Source organism: Microtus pennsylvanicus, chromosome 3, assembly GCF_037038515.1.
Source record: "Microtus pennsylvanicus isolate mMicPen1 chromosome 3, mMicPen1.hap1, whole genome shotgun sequence".
Taxonomy (NCBI): Eukaryota; Metazoa; Chordata; class Mammalia; order Rodentia; family Cricetidae; genus Microtus; species Microtus pennsylvanicus.
In genome coordinates this window covers 45,660,843-45,677,819 of record NC_134581.1, presented here as the reverse complement: position 1 = coordinate 45,677,819, position 16,977 = coordinate 45,660,843, and the positions used below count along the sequence as shown (strand labels likewise).

The 16,977-nt window shown below is 39.1% G+C and overlaps 1 protein-coding gene across 4 annotated transcripts in view; it reads left to right on the top strand.

Annotated features, from left to right (window-relative positions):
- Positions 1–16,977, top strand: part of Myo5a (myosin VA) — a 167,012-nt gene that overhangs the window by 50,054 nt on the left and 99,981 nt on the right. For all 4 annotated transcript variants that reach the window (XM_075965249.1, XM_075965248.1, XM_075965247.1 and 1 more), the window contains exons 3-5: positions 4,131–4,302; positions 6,301–6,445; positions 15,622–15,778. In XM_075965249.1, the coding sequence (XP_075821364.1) occupies positions 4,131–4,302; positions 6,301–6,445; positions 15,622–15,778 (474 nt within the window). The remainder of the gene's footprint in view (positions 1–4,130; positions 4,303–6,300; positions 6,446–15,621; positions 15,779–16,977) is intronic.

The following is a 16,977-nucleotide window of genomic DNA, read 5'->3' as shown; positions in this document are numbered from 1 at the left end:
GTAAGCCCCAAAGAAATTACACAGAGAGTCTATATTAATGATAAACGGATTGGCCCATTAGCTCAGGCTTCTTATTAGCTCTTGTAGCTTATCTTAACCCATTATTCTTATCTATGTTAGCCACATGGCTCTGTACCTTTTTCAGCAGGGCAGGTCACATCCTGCTTCTTAGGTGCTCTGGGAAGGATGGGGAGAAATGGGCTTCCTCCTTCCCAGAATTCTCCTGTTCTCCTCACCCCACCTCTACTTCCTGTCTGGTTGACCTGCCTATACTCCATGCCTGGCCAATCAGCATTTATTTAAAACATGATTGACCAAATATAGACAATTCTCCCACACCACTTTCCCCTCTCTTTTTTTTTTTAACAAAGGAAAATATCCATAGTGTATTTTTTGGGAATGTGGGCATAGTATTTCAGGCTACTTCCCGCTGGTTGGGGGCGCTAATAATCTTATGGGGACCTTAAGAAAATTTAGAGTTATGATCAAGTCCTAACTGGAGTATTCTATGAGGCTTGATCATCTCAGGCAGCATCTTGAATCTGTTCTGGATGTAGAACTCTGACAGCTGGGCCATCTGTTCCTTCCGGAGATTTCTCAGGTGGTCTTCCTTGATCAAACCTGATTTTTCTTAACTCAGAATGAATCCACAGTCTCTCATTTCCTGTGGAAACAAAAGCAAAATCTCTTCTCCAAAGTAACATACCTTTTGACTTCAATTTTGAAGTCAAGGTATTTTCAAAATACCTATCTTGGATTAATTCAGCAGCATTTATAAACAAATATCTTTTAGGAGCTGTTGCTCTTTCCTCAGCATTCAAACAATTCAAAGAGAGCATGATGACATACAGTATCAAGATTCTCTGTGTATTTTTCATCTTTACGTGGCTTTATTTAAACCTCCAGTTCTTTTATTTTTACTTTTTGGCTTTTTGAGACAGGTTCTCTGTGTATCTTTATCCGTTTAGCCCTAGAGAAAATCACACAGAGGTCTCCATAAGATTATAAACTGATTGTCCCATTAGCTCAGGCTTCTTATTAGCTCTTGTAGCTTTATATTAACCCATTATTCTTATCTATGTTAGCCACATGGCTCTGTACCTTTTTCAGCAGTGCAGGTCATATCCTGGTGGTCTGGGCAGGACTGGGGAGAATGGGCTTCCTCCTTCTCAGAATTTTCCTGTTCTCATTGCCCCACCTCTACTTCCTGTCTGGTTGACCCGCCTATACTTCCTGCCTGGCTATTGGACCAAAAAAAAAAAACCCAAAAGACAATTCATTTTTTTAAAGACAATGTCTCACAATTGAGCACTGCCTAGCCCAGAACTCTCTTTACAGACCAGGCTGGATTGGATCTCATTGAGATTCACCTTTCTCTGCCTCTTCTGGTACTAAAGGTGTATATCACTGAACCCATGACAATTATTTTAATCTTTACAATAATACTACGAGTAGGGCTATTACTATTTCTATTTTATTTGGTTTTGTTATTGTTGTTTGGAGGTACTATTTCATGTCATTCAGGTAGGTACAGAGGAAAGGTAATTGAACCACGTGGCAGAATGAAGATTAATTAAAAAAAAAACAGGTTAAATTATAAGAGCTAGTTGGGACAGAAACCTGAGCTAAGGCCAAGTCTTCATAATTAATAATAAAATAATATAAAAACTCTTGATCTTCACTAGTATATGGAGAGTAATTAGTGTTTTAGAATACAAATAGTGAAGTTTGTGTTTCAGAGAAGGTACTATGGATATGGATTAGACCAGATTAAGGAAGCCCTGAATGTCAAGCTACAGAATTACAGTATCCAACATTTATTATTTGTCTGCTTTATAGTATTAGGCACTCTGTTAGACCTGTTGGCCTATATTTTCTAATGTCAGTTCACAGCTCTATGGGTTATTAGGTTCAGAGGCATCAGATAGATTTGCCTGAAATCAGTGTAATTAACAAAAGCAAGTCATCAACCCTATATAGTCATGCACAGTGTTGTCCCAGTACTTGGGAAATAGAGTGGAGAATCAGAAGTTTGTAAGTTATTCTGAACTACTTAAGGCCAGCCAGGGATACATGAGATCCCGTGTTTCAAAAACAAAAAACAAACAAAAAGAGAAAAAAAGAGGAGGAAGAGCAATTCTTAGAACAGGATGCAAGTGAGAAAAATAGACAAAGTCTCCCTGCAACTGACCAATTTCCTTTTTAGGAAATACAGTAGTTTAGGTCCTAGAATACAATAGAAAAAAAACCCATGGTCTTTGCAATACTAGAGTGCACATTTATTTGCATTTCAGAGAAGCAGATTATAGCCATTCCAAGAGGGAATTTTTATAAATATGTTACAGATGACTCTTGCCTTGTTAGTGTCTTCTCTAATATCCCAGTTCCATTTTATTTTCCTATACTGACCAAATAATTGCACCATCCTTCTATGAAGACTGAGAAAAACATTCTTGGATGACCGTCTGCTGTTCTGGAACTATACGATGAATTGTATTATCAAACCATGAAGATCATGAGCATATCTAAAGCCCCACATCCTCCAGGGTGTGATATCAGTCCATATTGTCACACTATCTAGACACAAACAGAAAAGATCAGTGAGGTTCCTGACCCCAAACATGTCATCGAAGGTGGGCAGGCAAACAGAATGTAGTGAAGGGAATCTAAAGCACTCAGATTGGAGCAGTAAGGAAACAGAGGTGGACTGACAGAGCCAGTGCAGTGAGCAGTCAGCCACAGAAAAGGACCTCATCCCTGCAGGAGCTAACAGAGGGGAAAGGCACAAAGCTCCATGCCTTTCCTGTATGCTAATCCATTTCTACCTAATGAAAATTTGACTTCTCTGTACATCTTCATTAGTAACAAACGAGTATGTTCCGCTATAATTGAACCCATCTTTTCTTCTTTTCACTTGGCCTATACTATTTGTCCTTAATATATAGTAAAGTGGCAGCTTTCATAATTGGTGTTGTCAAAAAATCCCATATACCTATGATTTTATAATGCGTAGTACTCCTTACATTTATTTTGACATTTAGTGTACATATTCATGTATGTGTATATATATGTGTTCTTGCCATGATGCACATATACAGGTCAAAGGACAGGTTCAGGAGTTGCTTTCATTTCTCTATGTGGGGATCAAATTCAGGTCTTGTATGTATAAATATGTACACACAGTGTGGCACGTAATTTCAGGGGACTCTTGGGGTCCTTAGGGCTTCAGAAATCTTAGGGGTTCTCAGATTGTGCTAAGCATTGCGTCTTTAATTTTTTTCCAAAGTTTTTGAGCTGTTTTTGTTAAACCACCTTACAAATGAAAAACTTAGTTTAAATAATGCACACAAAGCTACATAGAAGTTAAGTGTCAGTATTAGGTTTTGAACCCAGGTCAGACTGACTTTAAAACTAAGCTCTTGACCTCTTATATCCTTTCCCATACATAGAATGAAGAGGAAGATGAGAGCTCATCTAATGGTTGAAATTTTCTGGGTAAAAAATCTTTACACTCCAGCTGAGCAGTCGTGGTGGACACCTTTAATCCCAGCACTAGGGAGACAGAGGCAGGAGGATCTCTGTGATTTCAAGGCCAACCTGGTCTATAAGAGCTAGTTCCAGGACAGGCTCCAAAGCTACAGAGAATCTCTGCCTTAAAAAAAAAATCTCCACACTCTGATTTCTTCCACTATATTAACAAAAACCATTTACAGTGGTGCTGGAGCAATGGTTCAGTAGGTAAGAGTATATATTGCTCTTCCAGAGGACCAGAGATTGGTTCCCTGCATTGGGCAGCTCATGCCTATAATTCCAATTCCAGGAAATCCAATGTCTAGTCTAGACAACTGTATCATGTACACACATACACCCTCACACACTACACACATGCATACATGCATAATTAAATATAAAAATAAAATTTTAAATTATTTGTGCAGATTTATGTCTGTTGGAAAAGAAACCACTCCTTATTGTTTGCCATTTTTACTAGTTTCTCTGTTAATAGAAAAATGATAGAAAATAAATACATTTAAAAGCCAAGAGGCAAATCAGAAATAGGGAATAATCAAGTGCATAGGTCTGTTTCATGTTCATCATTATTGACCTAGATATTGCATCTTTGTCCTCAGGATTTGGAATACCGTCTAGATCCAAAGACCAAGGAGCTGCCTCACTTACGGAACCCTGACATACTTGTTGGAGAAAATGATCTCACAGCCCTCAGCTATCTTCATGAGCCTGCTGTGTTGCATAATCTCCGCGTTCGTTTCATCGATTCCAAACTTATTTATACATATTGTGGTAAGTGCTTTCCTGATGAGCTATAAGCTTTCCTTTGGTGGATGTAGTAATGGAAGTGCAGATGGGGAAAACCAACTTGGTTGAATTTCTCATACATACAAAATCACTTTGAAGTTATCAGAAGGATTTGCCAGTATCCAGTAGCTGGTTACAGTTCATGCCAGATAAAGTTACTTGTGAATTTACATGGTTTCACTCAACTTAAAAAGAACAGGTCCAGTGCTGAAATCACCAGTCCTTTTCATCTCGTGAAAACCTACTCCATGAAGAGTAGGTGTCCACAGACTGGCATTTGGTGCAGGTGAAGGTAACGTGCTACCTTTATCCTTACCTAGACACCCAGGACTGACATGTGACGAGTGTCTCTTTCCTGCAGTGCTATCAGCCAGCAGCCCAGCTCATGATGGTTTTCTCCAAAGTGAAGCTGGAACATGTGTGCATGGCTGCAGTTCTTCTCCTAGCCCCATCTGTCTTTGTCTTTCTCTTCTCTATTTTGTTCATAGTTATTTCCTCCCACTTCTCTGGCTCTTCTCCCTCATGATCTTCCCTCTCTCCTACTAATCATGGCTCTTCTGAGGTCCAGATCCAGGTGTTCACTCTTTTGTGTGCTCATTGGCTTGCTGGCCCATGTCGTGTTTATCATGATTTCACTATTGTCTATTTAAGCAGGCACAGCCACTTTTTCCTCTCAAGAGAATTTGTCTTACATACCCTTAATGATAACCTTTCTTTCTCCCTCTTATTTAAATATTTTCTTTGTTTTTCTTCAATTTATATTTTAAGATTTATTTTATATGTATGAGCGTTTGTCTGCATGTTTGTATGTGATATGTACACCACATGTATAACATATCAGGTGCCTGTGGAGGTCAGAAGAGGGTATTAGATGCCCTGGAACTGGAGTTATGGGTGGTGATGAACCACATGTGGTGCTGGGAGCCAAACCCAGGTCCTGTCCAAAAGCAGCTCTCTTAACTACTGAGCCCTCTCACCAGCCTTTCAATTTATTTATTTATTTTTTTGCACATATCATGTTTTTTTTTCTTTTGAGACAGTATCTCGTATAGCCCAGACTGTTCTGGAATGCATTATGTAGCTGAGGATAACCTTGAACTTCTGATTCTTCACCTATCTCCACTTTCTTTTTTTTTTTGGTTTTTCGAGACAGAGTTTCTCTGTGGTTTTGGAGCCTGTCCTGGAACTAGCTCTTGTAGACCAGGCTGGTCTCGAACTCACAGTGATCCGCCTGCCTCTGCCTCCCAACTATCTCCACTTTCTATGACACTTAGTATTCTTCAGAATTCAGAATACTCAGTAATCTGTGGTGCGGAACAATGCTCATGTAGAATCACAGTGATTCTAGTATATGTTTTGTTGGTTTCTGTTTTCACTGTATGACTACCAGTGTGAGATTCTTCTAAAAGAAAACCCTTTTAATGAATCTCTGATTATTTCATTGGATAAATCTCTAGAAATGAGCGTGTGTGTGTCCATGCATTTTGGTGCTTGCAAAGTCTAGAAGGTCTGATTCCTAGGAATTGGAGTTACAGGCAGTTGTGAGCTGCCTGACATGGGTGCTGGGACCTGAACTCAGATCCTCAGCAAGGTCGGCTAGTGCTCTTTACCCTTGAGCCATCTCTTCAGCCTGCAGTTTTTTAAAACTAAATATTTAAATTGTTTAAAACACTGTTATTTTTCCTTTTCCACAACGGAGATAAAACCCAGAGGTTTCTGAATGATTGACAAGTCCCCTGCTTCTGAGCCCCATCCCTATCCAGGTCACATTGTTTTAAACAATCTAGCCCAGGTTAGTTAGGATTATGTATAATAATTTAGAATGGCAATGACTGTGATATATTTTGACCTTTGAGCAATTAATTAGTTTAGTATGAACTGAATTGAAACAAGATTTTGTGTTGCTTCACTTTACCAAGCTTGATGTGCCCATTGGGATATCACTGATTTCATTTTCTTTCTCACCCTCTCCCCCATTCCCAGGAATAGTCCTAGTAGCTATAAATCCCTATGAACAGCTGCCTATTTATGGAGAAGATATTATTAATGCATACAGTGGCCAGAATATGGGTGACATGGATCCTCACATCTTTGCAGTAGCTGAAGAGGCTTATAAGCAAATGGCAAGGTTGGTAGGAACTTCTTTCATCATTTCATGGCTCTTGTTAGATAAGATAATTTATTCTTTGCTGTCATGGGTGTTTAAAGAAAATAAGAACGTGAAAATAATTACTGCCTAAGTAGCTTTGGCCAATTTGTCTTAGATTGTTTGAACTATGTAATTAAATATTAAAATCTTACAATAATGCACAGATTAAATAGTTTGGTTTTAAGTTACCTTTGGAATCTCATCATGCTCTTATGACAAAGCAAGGACAGGTATTGTGTTTTATAGGTGAGAGAGTCAAAGTTTAGTAGTAACTGTAGTAACTTGTAAGTGACTTGTCTAATGTCTCTCAGAAAAGGAACAGATGAACTAAAAGATCTATGAGCTAGAAAATAAATTATCTCTATGTAGCAATTAAAAATTTATCATATGACATCAGTTATGTGTGTATAAAGAACATCTGCAAAGTGTGTCTCATATGACCCACAGAGACTGGTGAATAAAGGTACATTCAGGGTAAGATCATACTCTGAATAATAAGTGACATGTTGTAATGTGAAAGGATGAGTGCATAAAGAAGTTAATTTCTCTTGCTTACAAGGAGGAACTTGGTAAAATATGAAGTGGGAAACCCCCAAAGCAGTTTATAAAACAGAAAGGAAATTAACGCTATAGAGGCCTTTATTTTTTCTTTTGAAACCAGTGTACATTTTGGGTTCAGACTGTGACAGAATTTTATAATTATTTCAATTTAAGAGCCCATAGAAGTATTATTATTTTTTCTTTTTTTGCTTTTTTTGGTTTTTCGAGGCAGGGTTTCTTTGTAGTTTTGGAGCTTGTCCTGGAACTAGCTCTTGTAGACCAGGCTGGTCTCAAACTCACAGAGATCTGCCTGCCTCTGCCTCCCAAGTGCTGGGATTAAAGGCGTGAGCCACCACCGCCCGGCAGAAGTTTTAATAATAATAGTACTTCTAATAAGAGCTAAAGTTAACTGTCTGCTGTCTCCCTACATGGTATTGATTAGTTACTTTCAATTTGCTAACAAAATTTATCTTCACAACAACTTTTTGAGTTTGGTGTTGTTAGTAAATTAAAACTTCATTTTACAATTGGTAAAACTGAGGCTCAGAGAAGTTGTATAATTTTTCTGAGGTTTCATCAATAGGAAGATCATTTTTTAAAATTCAATTAGTCTGAGTAAAATATTAGTATATTAAATATAAAATTGCTAAGTGAACTAGCAGTATATAATATGCTACATTATGCCTGATACTTCTATAAAATGGTAATGATTATCCAAAGTTTAAAGCTTTTTTTTTTTTTTGAGACAGGGTTTCTCTGTAGCTTTGGAGCTTGTCCTGGAACTAGCTCTTGTAGATTAGGCTGGCCTTGAACTCACAGAGATCACCTGCCTCTGCCTCCCAATTGCTGGGATTAAAGGCACGCATCACCACCGCTCCCCCCCCCCCCCAAGTTTAAAGCTTGACATTGAGAAAATTCCATCTGTCAGTACGTTTTTCCTCTAAGCTGAACATTGTCTACTAGTACTTGATTTTTCTAGTTCTCGAGCTTTGCAGTACAATGCTGACACCACTCAGAACAGCCTGAAACCCACTAGTCAGAGAGGGGATCCCATGAGTTGCTAGACTCTAAAATTGATCTCTGAGGAATTTTTAATACTTAAAAAATTATACAACTTTTCAGAAAATACTTTTTTTTGGCTCAAGGGATCAAAGCAAGAGTGTTGCATATGCTCAGTCCATTCTCAACCCCAGTACTGTTCTTTAATCTGAAAGCAGGGTTCTTTCATCATTGTGGTGGCAACCCTCAAATGTCAGCGATTCAGCTTGCTTCCTGGCATTCTCCTCATCCCACATGATATTTCCCGTGAGTCAATCAGTATGATTTCTTTCTTTCTTTTTTTCTGAGACAGGGTTTCTGTGTTTAGCAGACTTAGATGTCCTGGACGTAGTTCTTATAGACCAGGCTGGCCTCGAACTCACAGAGTGCTGGAATTAAAGAGGGGTGCCACCACCGCCCTGTCATTAGTATGATTTCTTAATTGAAGGTTGTGGTTTTTCTTTGCCTAATTTTCTCTTATAGATACTTTGAAAATATGCTCCAGTTAGTTAGGATATTTAATCACTTGTATTAACGAATCTGCATCCACAAAATCTACAGTCACCAAACAGGGTATGTCTGCTTTGGCTTAGTCAGGAATCAGTGCTGGAGGATCATTTCTTATTTTTTTCCTTACCAGATAAACATGCCATCTTTCCCAGATGTGAATCTTGGTGTTTCATATCAGCACTGTTTGTACAAACCCCTTAGATCTTTAGGAAAGATACAATTCATCATTACTGACAGAAATTTTATAATCACAATTCAAAAACCAGCCAGTGTCCTGGACATGATACGCAGCAAACTAGATAAAAGTTCCACCCCACAATCAAAGCCTAGTAAAGAATAAAAGTAAATAAGGCTTATGTTTGTCACCTATCGATAGGGTGATTGATTAAATGGGAGTGTTATTATAGCAGTGTTAACTTTCCTGACTTTGGTCCTTATAAATTGGTAAGAACAAAGCTCTTCTTAGGAACCATATTGTGAAGGTGGTAGGAAGATACATGTTTACAGTCCACACTCAAAATGCTGCAGAAAGTATTAGATTGAGAGAAATAGAGAAACATAGCAAGTGGACAGCTCCTGGCTCTGAGGCAAACATAAGCAGGAATTCATTTTACTGTGCATGGAGTTTTCTACAAGTTTGAAATCACAACAAAGTAATTTTACAATAACAAAACAGAGCGAGCTAGAGTAAAACTCAGGAGATGGGGTAGGTTAATCAGTGAACTGAGTGAGAAATGACAATTCAGTTTAGAATATTGAGCAATTCCCTTTCTAGAGATGAAGAGGTTACACGAAGAGTGGATCATGTGTACATGGTAGGGGTGAAGAGGTGGGTTTACATCTTAGTTTATTTTTTTAATCCACATATATGAGTATTTTACCTGCATGTATATATGTGTATCATCTTAGTGCAGTACCTGAGGAGGCCAGAAAAGGGCCTGGTGCAAGTGCCTTTTCCTGTAGAGCCATCGTGATAGGGGTTTTAGTTAGAAATGATCATGCCCCATCTCCATTTTAAACATGCTCCTTAGAGAGCAGTGCCCATATTGTCAGACTCTTCCTTTAATGGGCCTGTTGACTTCTAGAGGAGAAAAGGTGAGTGGAGTTCGGGGTCTTTGTTTCTCTTGTATTCCTTTCCTCACATTCTTACTTGTCTTTTCTCATCTTAAAGCTGTTTATTTGTGTGTAGTGTGTGGTGTGATGTGTGGTGTGTGGGGTGTGTGTGTGTTAGCAGAGAGGAAAACTTACGGGAGTCAGTTCTCTTTCCATGTGAATTTCAAGGATTGAGTTCAGTTAATCAGTCTTAGTACTGAACCAACCGACTTTGACTTCTGAGCCATCTCACTGGGCCCTGATTTTTTTCCTTTACCAAAATCACAGTGCTATTCTATTAAAACATCAAAAATTAGTTTTGTTTTCTTAAAGCCATGTGGTGTGGTATCATCTTAATCTTATATATTTCCTGTCCTTTCTGAGTCATGTTCTTAAGAGCAATGTTCTTAAGTTTCACTTATAGTTTTGAATGAATAAAAAGTTAATACTGTCAAATTAACCTTGAAATAATTTTTAAAAAAGAGCTATCTGTACTAGTTGCTTCTAATAGCCATAGAACTTAAATCTCAGGATCTTTGTTTAATCAACTATAAGATGGAACAGTTTCACAAATGGTCTAGCTTGACCGTTATAATGTTCTGTGAAATGTATTTGTTATCCTTATGTATGATAGGATAATGCATGGGCATTTTCCTTCTTTTTTGGGAAGGACAGACCAGGATAAGAAGTGACAAAGCAAAGCAGAAGGAGCCTACTCTAGACCTCCCTATACCTCTGGAGTTAGGCTGTAACAATCCACTGTCTAGACATACTAGTCACCAACTTTGGGCAAACTAACTCCTCTGTTGTTTTCTCCAAAGAGGACAAGAGAGTGTCTGTCCTTATTATTCCAGGATTTAAAATTATCCTGGCTGATAAGTACAGAAGCACTTTGAAAAATATGAAGTAGAATTCAAATTCAATCTCTTCCTTTCATTATTGTGAAGCACCATCTCTTTAGTCTTCTTCCATCCATTTAGACATGTCATCTGCTTTTGTTACTTCTGACTTTATTACCAGGCCTTTCTCTCATTTCGTTATGTGGTTTCTGAATGTTCTTGTGTTCTGAGGTTCATTGGCTAAGTGGGAAATGACTCTTATGGGTGATGAAATCTCTCCTGTTAACACCAGTGACTCAACTACCATGTGGTGCCAAGTATCCTAGTTATATAACAGGCTTGGTGTAATGCATGCTACCTTACAAGGATGATTTTATACAGATGCTTTGTGACTTTCAGTCAGTACATCCCACGTTAGGTTTGGTACCACCTGTGTATATGCCATGTGTTATATTATTAGTATACAATAGCTCCCAAGGTTTATGTGTTGAAGATTTAGTACTATTATTGAGAGACAATTGGATAATGCACTAACTTCTTCAGTGAGTTAATCTATTAAGTTCCACGTTGAATACACTATTATGAAGTACAACCTGGCTAGAGGAAATAGGCTGCTGGGAATATGTCTTTTAAGGGTTTCTCTCATCCCTTCCCCCTGCTCAGCTTTGTCTGCTTCCTGGCTGCCATGAGGTGAGCAGCTGTGCTTTTGCTTTCTTGTTCTGTACCGTGATTCGCCGTGGCCCAGAAACAACAGACCCAAGTGAACGTGGACTAAAATACAAAAAAAACCAAAAATCTTTCCTCCCTGCATCAGTTACTTGTATTGTTGCTGTAACAAGGTACTTGACAAAAGCAATTTAAGGAACGAAGGAATTATTTCGGCTCACAGTTTAAGGGTCAAGTCCTTCATGGCCGAAAGTCACAGCAGAAGAAATGAGGCAGCCAACATCAGTCAGGAAACAGAGATAAATGCTGGTGATCAGCTCATTTTCTTCTAGGACCCCAGCCCCTAGAGTTGTATTGCCACATTTACTTATTTAACCAAATTAAGGTAATCCCTTTACAGACATAGCCAGTGATTCTAAATCTGACCAATTTAGCAATCAAGTTTAAACATCATGGTGTTACCCATTGTCAATTTGATATCCAAACATAGTGCTTTAAAAGCATAATCTTTACTTCTTGTCCTTTTGGCTCATGGCTGTCTCATAATGTAAAGTGCGATCAGTCAAATTCTAAAGTCTCTATAGTATTTGTCAGTCCCAACACTGTTTAAAAATTCTAAGTCCAAGTCTCATCTGAGACTCAAAGCAATTTCTTAACTACAAACTCCTATAAAATATAAAACAAGTTATATACTTTCAGCATACTTTATTGTGGCATGATGTAGTAATAGGGGGGCGGCGGGGCTGTGACCCCAAAAACCCCAGCTGCCTGCTCGGCTAGCTTATGCCCCAAAATAATTACACAGACATTGTATTCTTTTAAACACTGCTTTGGCTCATTTCTACCTAGCATCTTCTAGGCTAACTCTCTCATATTAATTTAGCCCATTTCTAATCATCTGTGTAGCGCCCCTAGGTGCGCTTACCGGGAAGATTCTAGCCTAAGTCCATCCTGGGTCGGAGCTTCATAGCGTGCGTCTTCCCTGGAGCAGGTAGCATGGTGTCTCTCCTGCGTCTGCTCCGGAGAGGAGAGCTGTCGAGTCTGACCTCACTTCCTCTTCCTCCCAGCGTTTTGTTCTGTCTACTCCTCCCACCTATCTTCTAACCAATGAAAGCCAAGCAGTTTTTTTTAATTTAACCAATGACCTTCCTCCATCATTTCCCCTTTTTCGGTTTAAACAAAAAAAAAAGGCTTTAACTTTAACATAGCAAAATTACATATAACAAAACAGTTATCAAGTAAAAGTTACATCAGAAACATTTATACATATAACAAAATTGACCGTAAATCTCTATCAATAAAGCAAAATCTATACTAATGCAAATTATTCATGTCTATATCATATCCCCCTTTAAATGTAAAATAACATTTATAAACCATATTTGGGAACATGGGCGCAGTTTTTTCTCTCCAAACTGCTTCCTGCTGAATGGGGGCGTCGTTAATTAGGTCTTTCATGGTATAACCTGTGTGCTAGTTTCAGTTGGCAGTTGAGCGAAGCAATTTTCTGAAGGTGTTCACACCAACCCTTCAGGAGGACGTGGTCCATCATACCAAATCGGAATAGAAGAAATCCATAGAGTCTCATCCTCTGTGAAAACAAAAGAAGACTCTCTCCAAAGCATCATATCCTTAGACCCAAATTCTGAAATCGTACCCTCATGATATCCGTTCTGGTTCCACTTGGCAGCCCATATAATGAAATGTCTCTCTGTACTTAGCTCCTTCACAGTCAAAAATTTTAAAGAAAACACAATAATACAAAGAATCCAGACTCTCTGTGAATTTTTCATTTTTACGTAGCTTATATTTCTTTATTTCTTTTAATCTCTTAACTATCTGTACTCTGTCTCTTTAAAGACTTTACCTTTTTTTTTTAAACCATTAACTTTATTCTCTATATTCTTTTTCTTCTCTCTCCCAAGCCTATGTACGTTCATCTAACAGTGTGACTCATTTAGTGGTCTGAATCTGTCCTATTGTGAATCTGTAATTTTTTACTATCCAGGAGCACTTTTGATTTGCGCCTTTAAATCACTAGGTGCTTAAGAATCCAAGCTGTGACATTCCTAAGTTAACTTTTTGTTTTTTGAGCGTATATCTGTAGACCAGGCTGTCTTTGAACTCTCAGAGATCCGCCTGTCTCTGCCTCCCAGGCATTGGGATTAAAGGCGTACACTACTACACCTTGAACTCACAGAGATCTGTTTGTCTCTGCCTTCTAGGCACTGGGATTAAAGGCGTGTGCTACCACACCTTGAAGTCACAGAGGTTTACTTTAAGAATTTTAACTTTTAGTCTGCATATATTTTTAACACACAGTAAACCATTCAGAAATTTTCTCTGTCTTTGAATCTCTTTTTACTGTATATCTCTCTTTTTCTGACCACAAGAGCCTTTAATTTACCAAGCAATATCAGTAGGACTAAAGGTGTGGCTTTGCCAGCTAGATCCAGTCCATTCCTTAGCTTTCCAGCCTCATGGCGGATATACAGGCTGCAGCCATGTTTATAGCCACACCTCTATGGCGTTTCAAGGTCCCTGCCAGCCAGGGAGCTACAACAGACAACACTCAAGTCCTCTCTCAGTAGCCGGCCCTCCTGCCTCAAACAGTCAGAGTTTGCCCTGGTAGGATGGCCCAGAAAGCCGGCATTTTTAAACGGCGCAGCTTTTTTCCTGCTACGGCTGAAAACCGAAAAGCATGCGTTCAGCTTTTTGTCACCACCGTTTAAGTGTTTCGTGGCAGGACCTCTTAATGAGCTGCAGGGATTTGCAGCTGAAGCTGAGTCAGGAAAATTTCAAAATGGAGGACGTACCATTTTGTGCTAGCTCTGGGGCCGCCAGGTAGGAGCGGCACTCAGCACTTTAATTCTGAGACTGAGCACGCAGCACAGAAATTCTTTTCATCCAAGTTACATCCAAATCTGACACGCAGAGCACTACGCAGTCTGAAAACACATCTCTGTATGGCAGCAGGAATCCGCCATGCTCTTCCGCCTGCCTAAGCCTGATTCTGCCTTCTGCCCAGGAGCAGGTGGGGAGCTCTGAGTCATCGTCAAGGTCTCAGAGCACTCTCCTTCCGATCCCAAGCAGGAACACTAACATAAAGCCAGAGTTTGCACTGGCGGCACAGCCCCAGGAAGCCACGCTTTGAAATGACACAGTGTTTTTTCTGCTGCTGTTGCCGAATCAGGAAATCTCTCTACAGCACGCCACCAACAAACAGCAAAAATCTGTGTTAAACTCTCTCTCCCTTATTTTTAAGCCTTCTCAGGTTTTTTAAGTGGGTTTAGTCCATCACGTGGGGCGCCATTTGTTGTAATAAGGAGCGGCGGGGCTGCGACCCCAAAAACCCCAGCCGCCTGCTCGGCTAGCTTATGCCCCGAAATAATTACACAGACATTGTATTCTTTTAAACACTGCTTTGGCTCATTTCTACCTAGCATCTTCTAGGCTAACTCTCCCATATTAATTTAGCCCATTTCTAATCATCTGTGTAGCGCCCCTAGGTGCGCTTACCGGGAAGATTCTAGCCTAAGTCATGAAGTAGTCATTCATGGTCACTTCATTCTGACATTCTGGCAGCTTTCTTAATCAATGACTCATGGTCTCATGTCCCCAATATCCTGGGTCTCCATTGCAACTTAGGCTTCATCTTCACACAACAGCAAAAAAATAATAGTATTCTATTACTGTATCTTCAGACATGAGTGTGTTGATATTTTTTAAAATGAAATTAGCCAACAAAGTAAATTCTTACCTGGTTCTGTAGGTGATTGGTAGGAATAGGAGCTTTTGGGTGATTCTACTTTACAGATCATTAGCAGATAGACAATTTGAAATATTTCAAGTGATTATAAACAGCTTTAATTAAGAACCTTTTTCTAAATTCTTTTGTTGTGGATCCAGCATTTCCTTTTTTATTCTTTTTTTTTTTTGAGACAGGGTTTTTCTGTAGCTTTGGCGCCTATCCTGGAACTAGCTCCTTGTAGACTAGGCTGTCCTCCAACTCACAGAGATTTGCCTGCCTCAGTCTCCTGAGTGCTGTGATTAAAGGCATGCGTCATCATTGCTGACTTCCCCTTTTATTCTATGGTAGCTGACAACAATATTATAAATCCCAGTGAAAATCTCCATGAATAAAATACTGTGAGATACATGGAAAATTCAGAATGCCTTTAACACAGAGTTGTCCTTAGTTATATGATTCTTTTAAGTTAATGGTATACCCTTCTTTTCTGTCCTTGTGTATAGGTGGTCATTATGAAATACTATATTTCTTAATATTGTTTCAAATAAATACATTTATTTGTTTCAGATATGTTTATATGTTTCAAATAAATATATTTGCTTCTACATTGTTGTGTATATGAACTAGCAGAAGTTCACTCTGCCTCATGGGGAGAAGGGATCAGAAGTAATCACATTCAGAAGTAGACGCACTGGCAGTCACTCTTATTTGTTCTATAGGGATGAACGAAATCAATCCATCATTGTAAGCGGAGAGTCGGGTGCAGGAAAGACTGTCTCAGCTAAGTATGCCATGCGATACTTTGCAACTGTAAGTGGTTCTGCCAGTGAGGCCAATGTTGAGGAAAAGGTCTTGGCCTCCAACCCCATCATGGAGGTAAGAGCAACATTCTCAACCTTTGTTCTATAGTCTCTGGTTAAGCAATGAGCTGAAAACTTGATTGTTATTGTCATGTCAGAAAGTCTAAGGTTTCCAGCCACTAAAGCTAAGGAAATTCTTTCCTGTGTTTTAGTAAGAGATCTGGTAAAAGTGAAAATTTTGCAAGGTGGGTATTACAAGTAAACCCTAGGTATAGAGGAATTCACATTACTCTATAATGCTTCCTTTGAACTTTCAGAAAGAATTCTGCCTATAATACTAGGCAGCACTTCTTCATACCTATTGTTCCTTGTACAGAGGGTAAGGTTACTCATTTTCTCCCAGTCCTGAGTACTTGTTTATACTCCTTCCAAATCAGGGTTTGCTCTCACTCAAACATGAGTGAGTTCTATTATCATTTTACCCACATTATATTTTTTGTGCTTAGTTCAACCTCTTCAGCTACTAATTTTAATTGTTTCCGAAATCTAGATTATAGACATAAACCCTAATCACATGAGCACTTTTACTTTTTTTAAAAAAGGAAAGTGTTGCAGGCAGTAATGGTGCACACTTTTAATCCTAGCACTCAGGAGGCAGAGACAGGTGGATCTCTGTGAGTTTGAGACCAGCCTGGTCTACTCTCTGGATATGATGGCTCATGACTGTTATCCCAGAATTAGGAAAGCTTAAGGGAAGAAGATCACCATAAGCTGGAGGCCAGCCTGGGCAGCAGACCGAGACCCTCCTCAGAAAACCAAACCAAAGCAAAGTCAAGGACATATACAAAGTAGAAATGCCTGTGCCAAAGACAAGATGGCCAAATGTATGACAATTTTATCTTTAAAGATATGTAGATGAAGAGAACTCCAGAAAGTTATTGCTCTGAAAATTGAAAAATAGATTTCATTAAGTAGAGAGAAATCAAGACAGGCAGAAACAAATCCTTCCTGTCAAAATCACATGGGTATGATTTTATCCCTGTCTTTTTCCTCTGTCAAGTTCTCGTTATCACCCAAACACAGATGGAGCTAAAACTGACCTGATGTGCCTTGGTAGAAGTGGTTTTTGCAGTAATCTGACTAGAGGTAACTGTGCCTGGTTTGCAGTGCTGTGTGTAATGTCTGTAAAATGAATGCTGTGACCTCTGTCTATGTGGCTGCCCATTAGAGCAGCGCACTCCCCTTCCTGGATGACCTAGACAAGATATTCTGAGG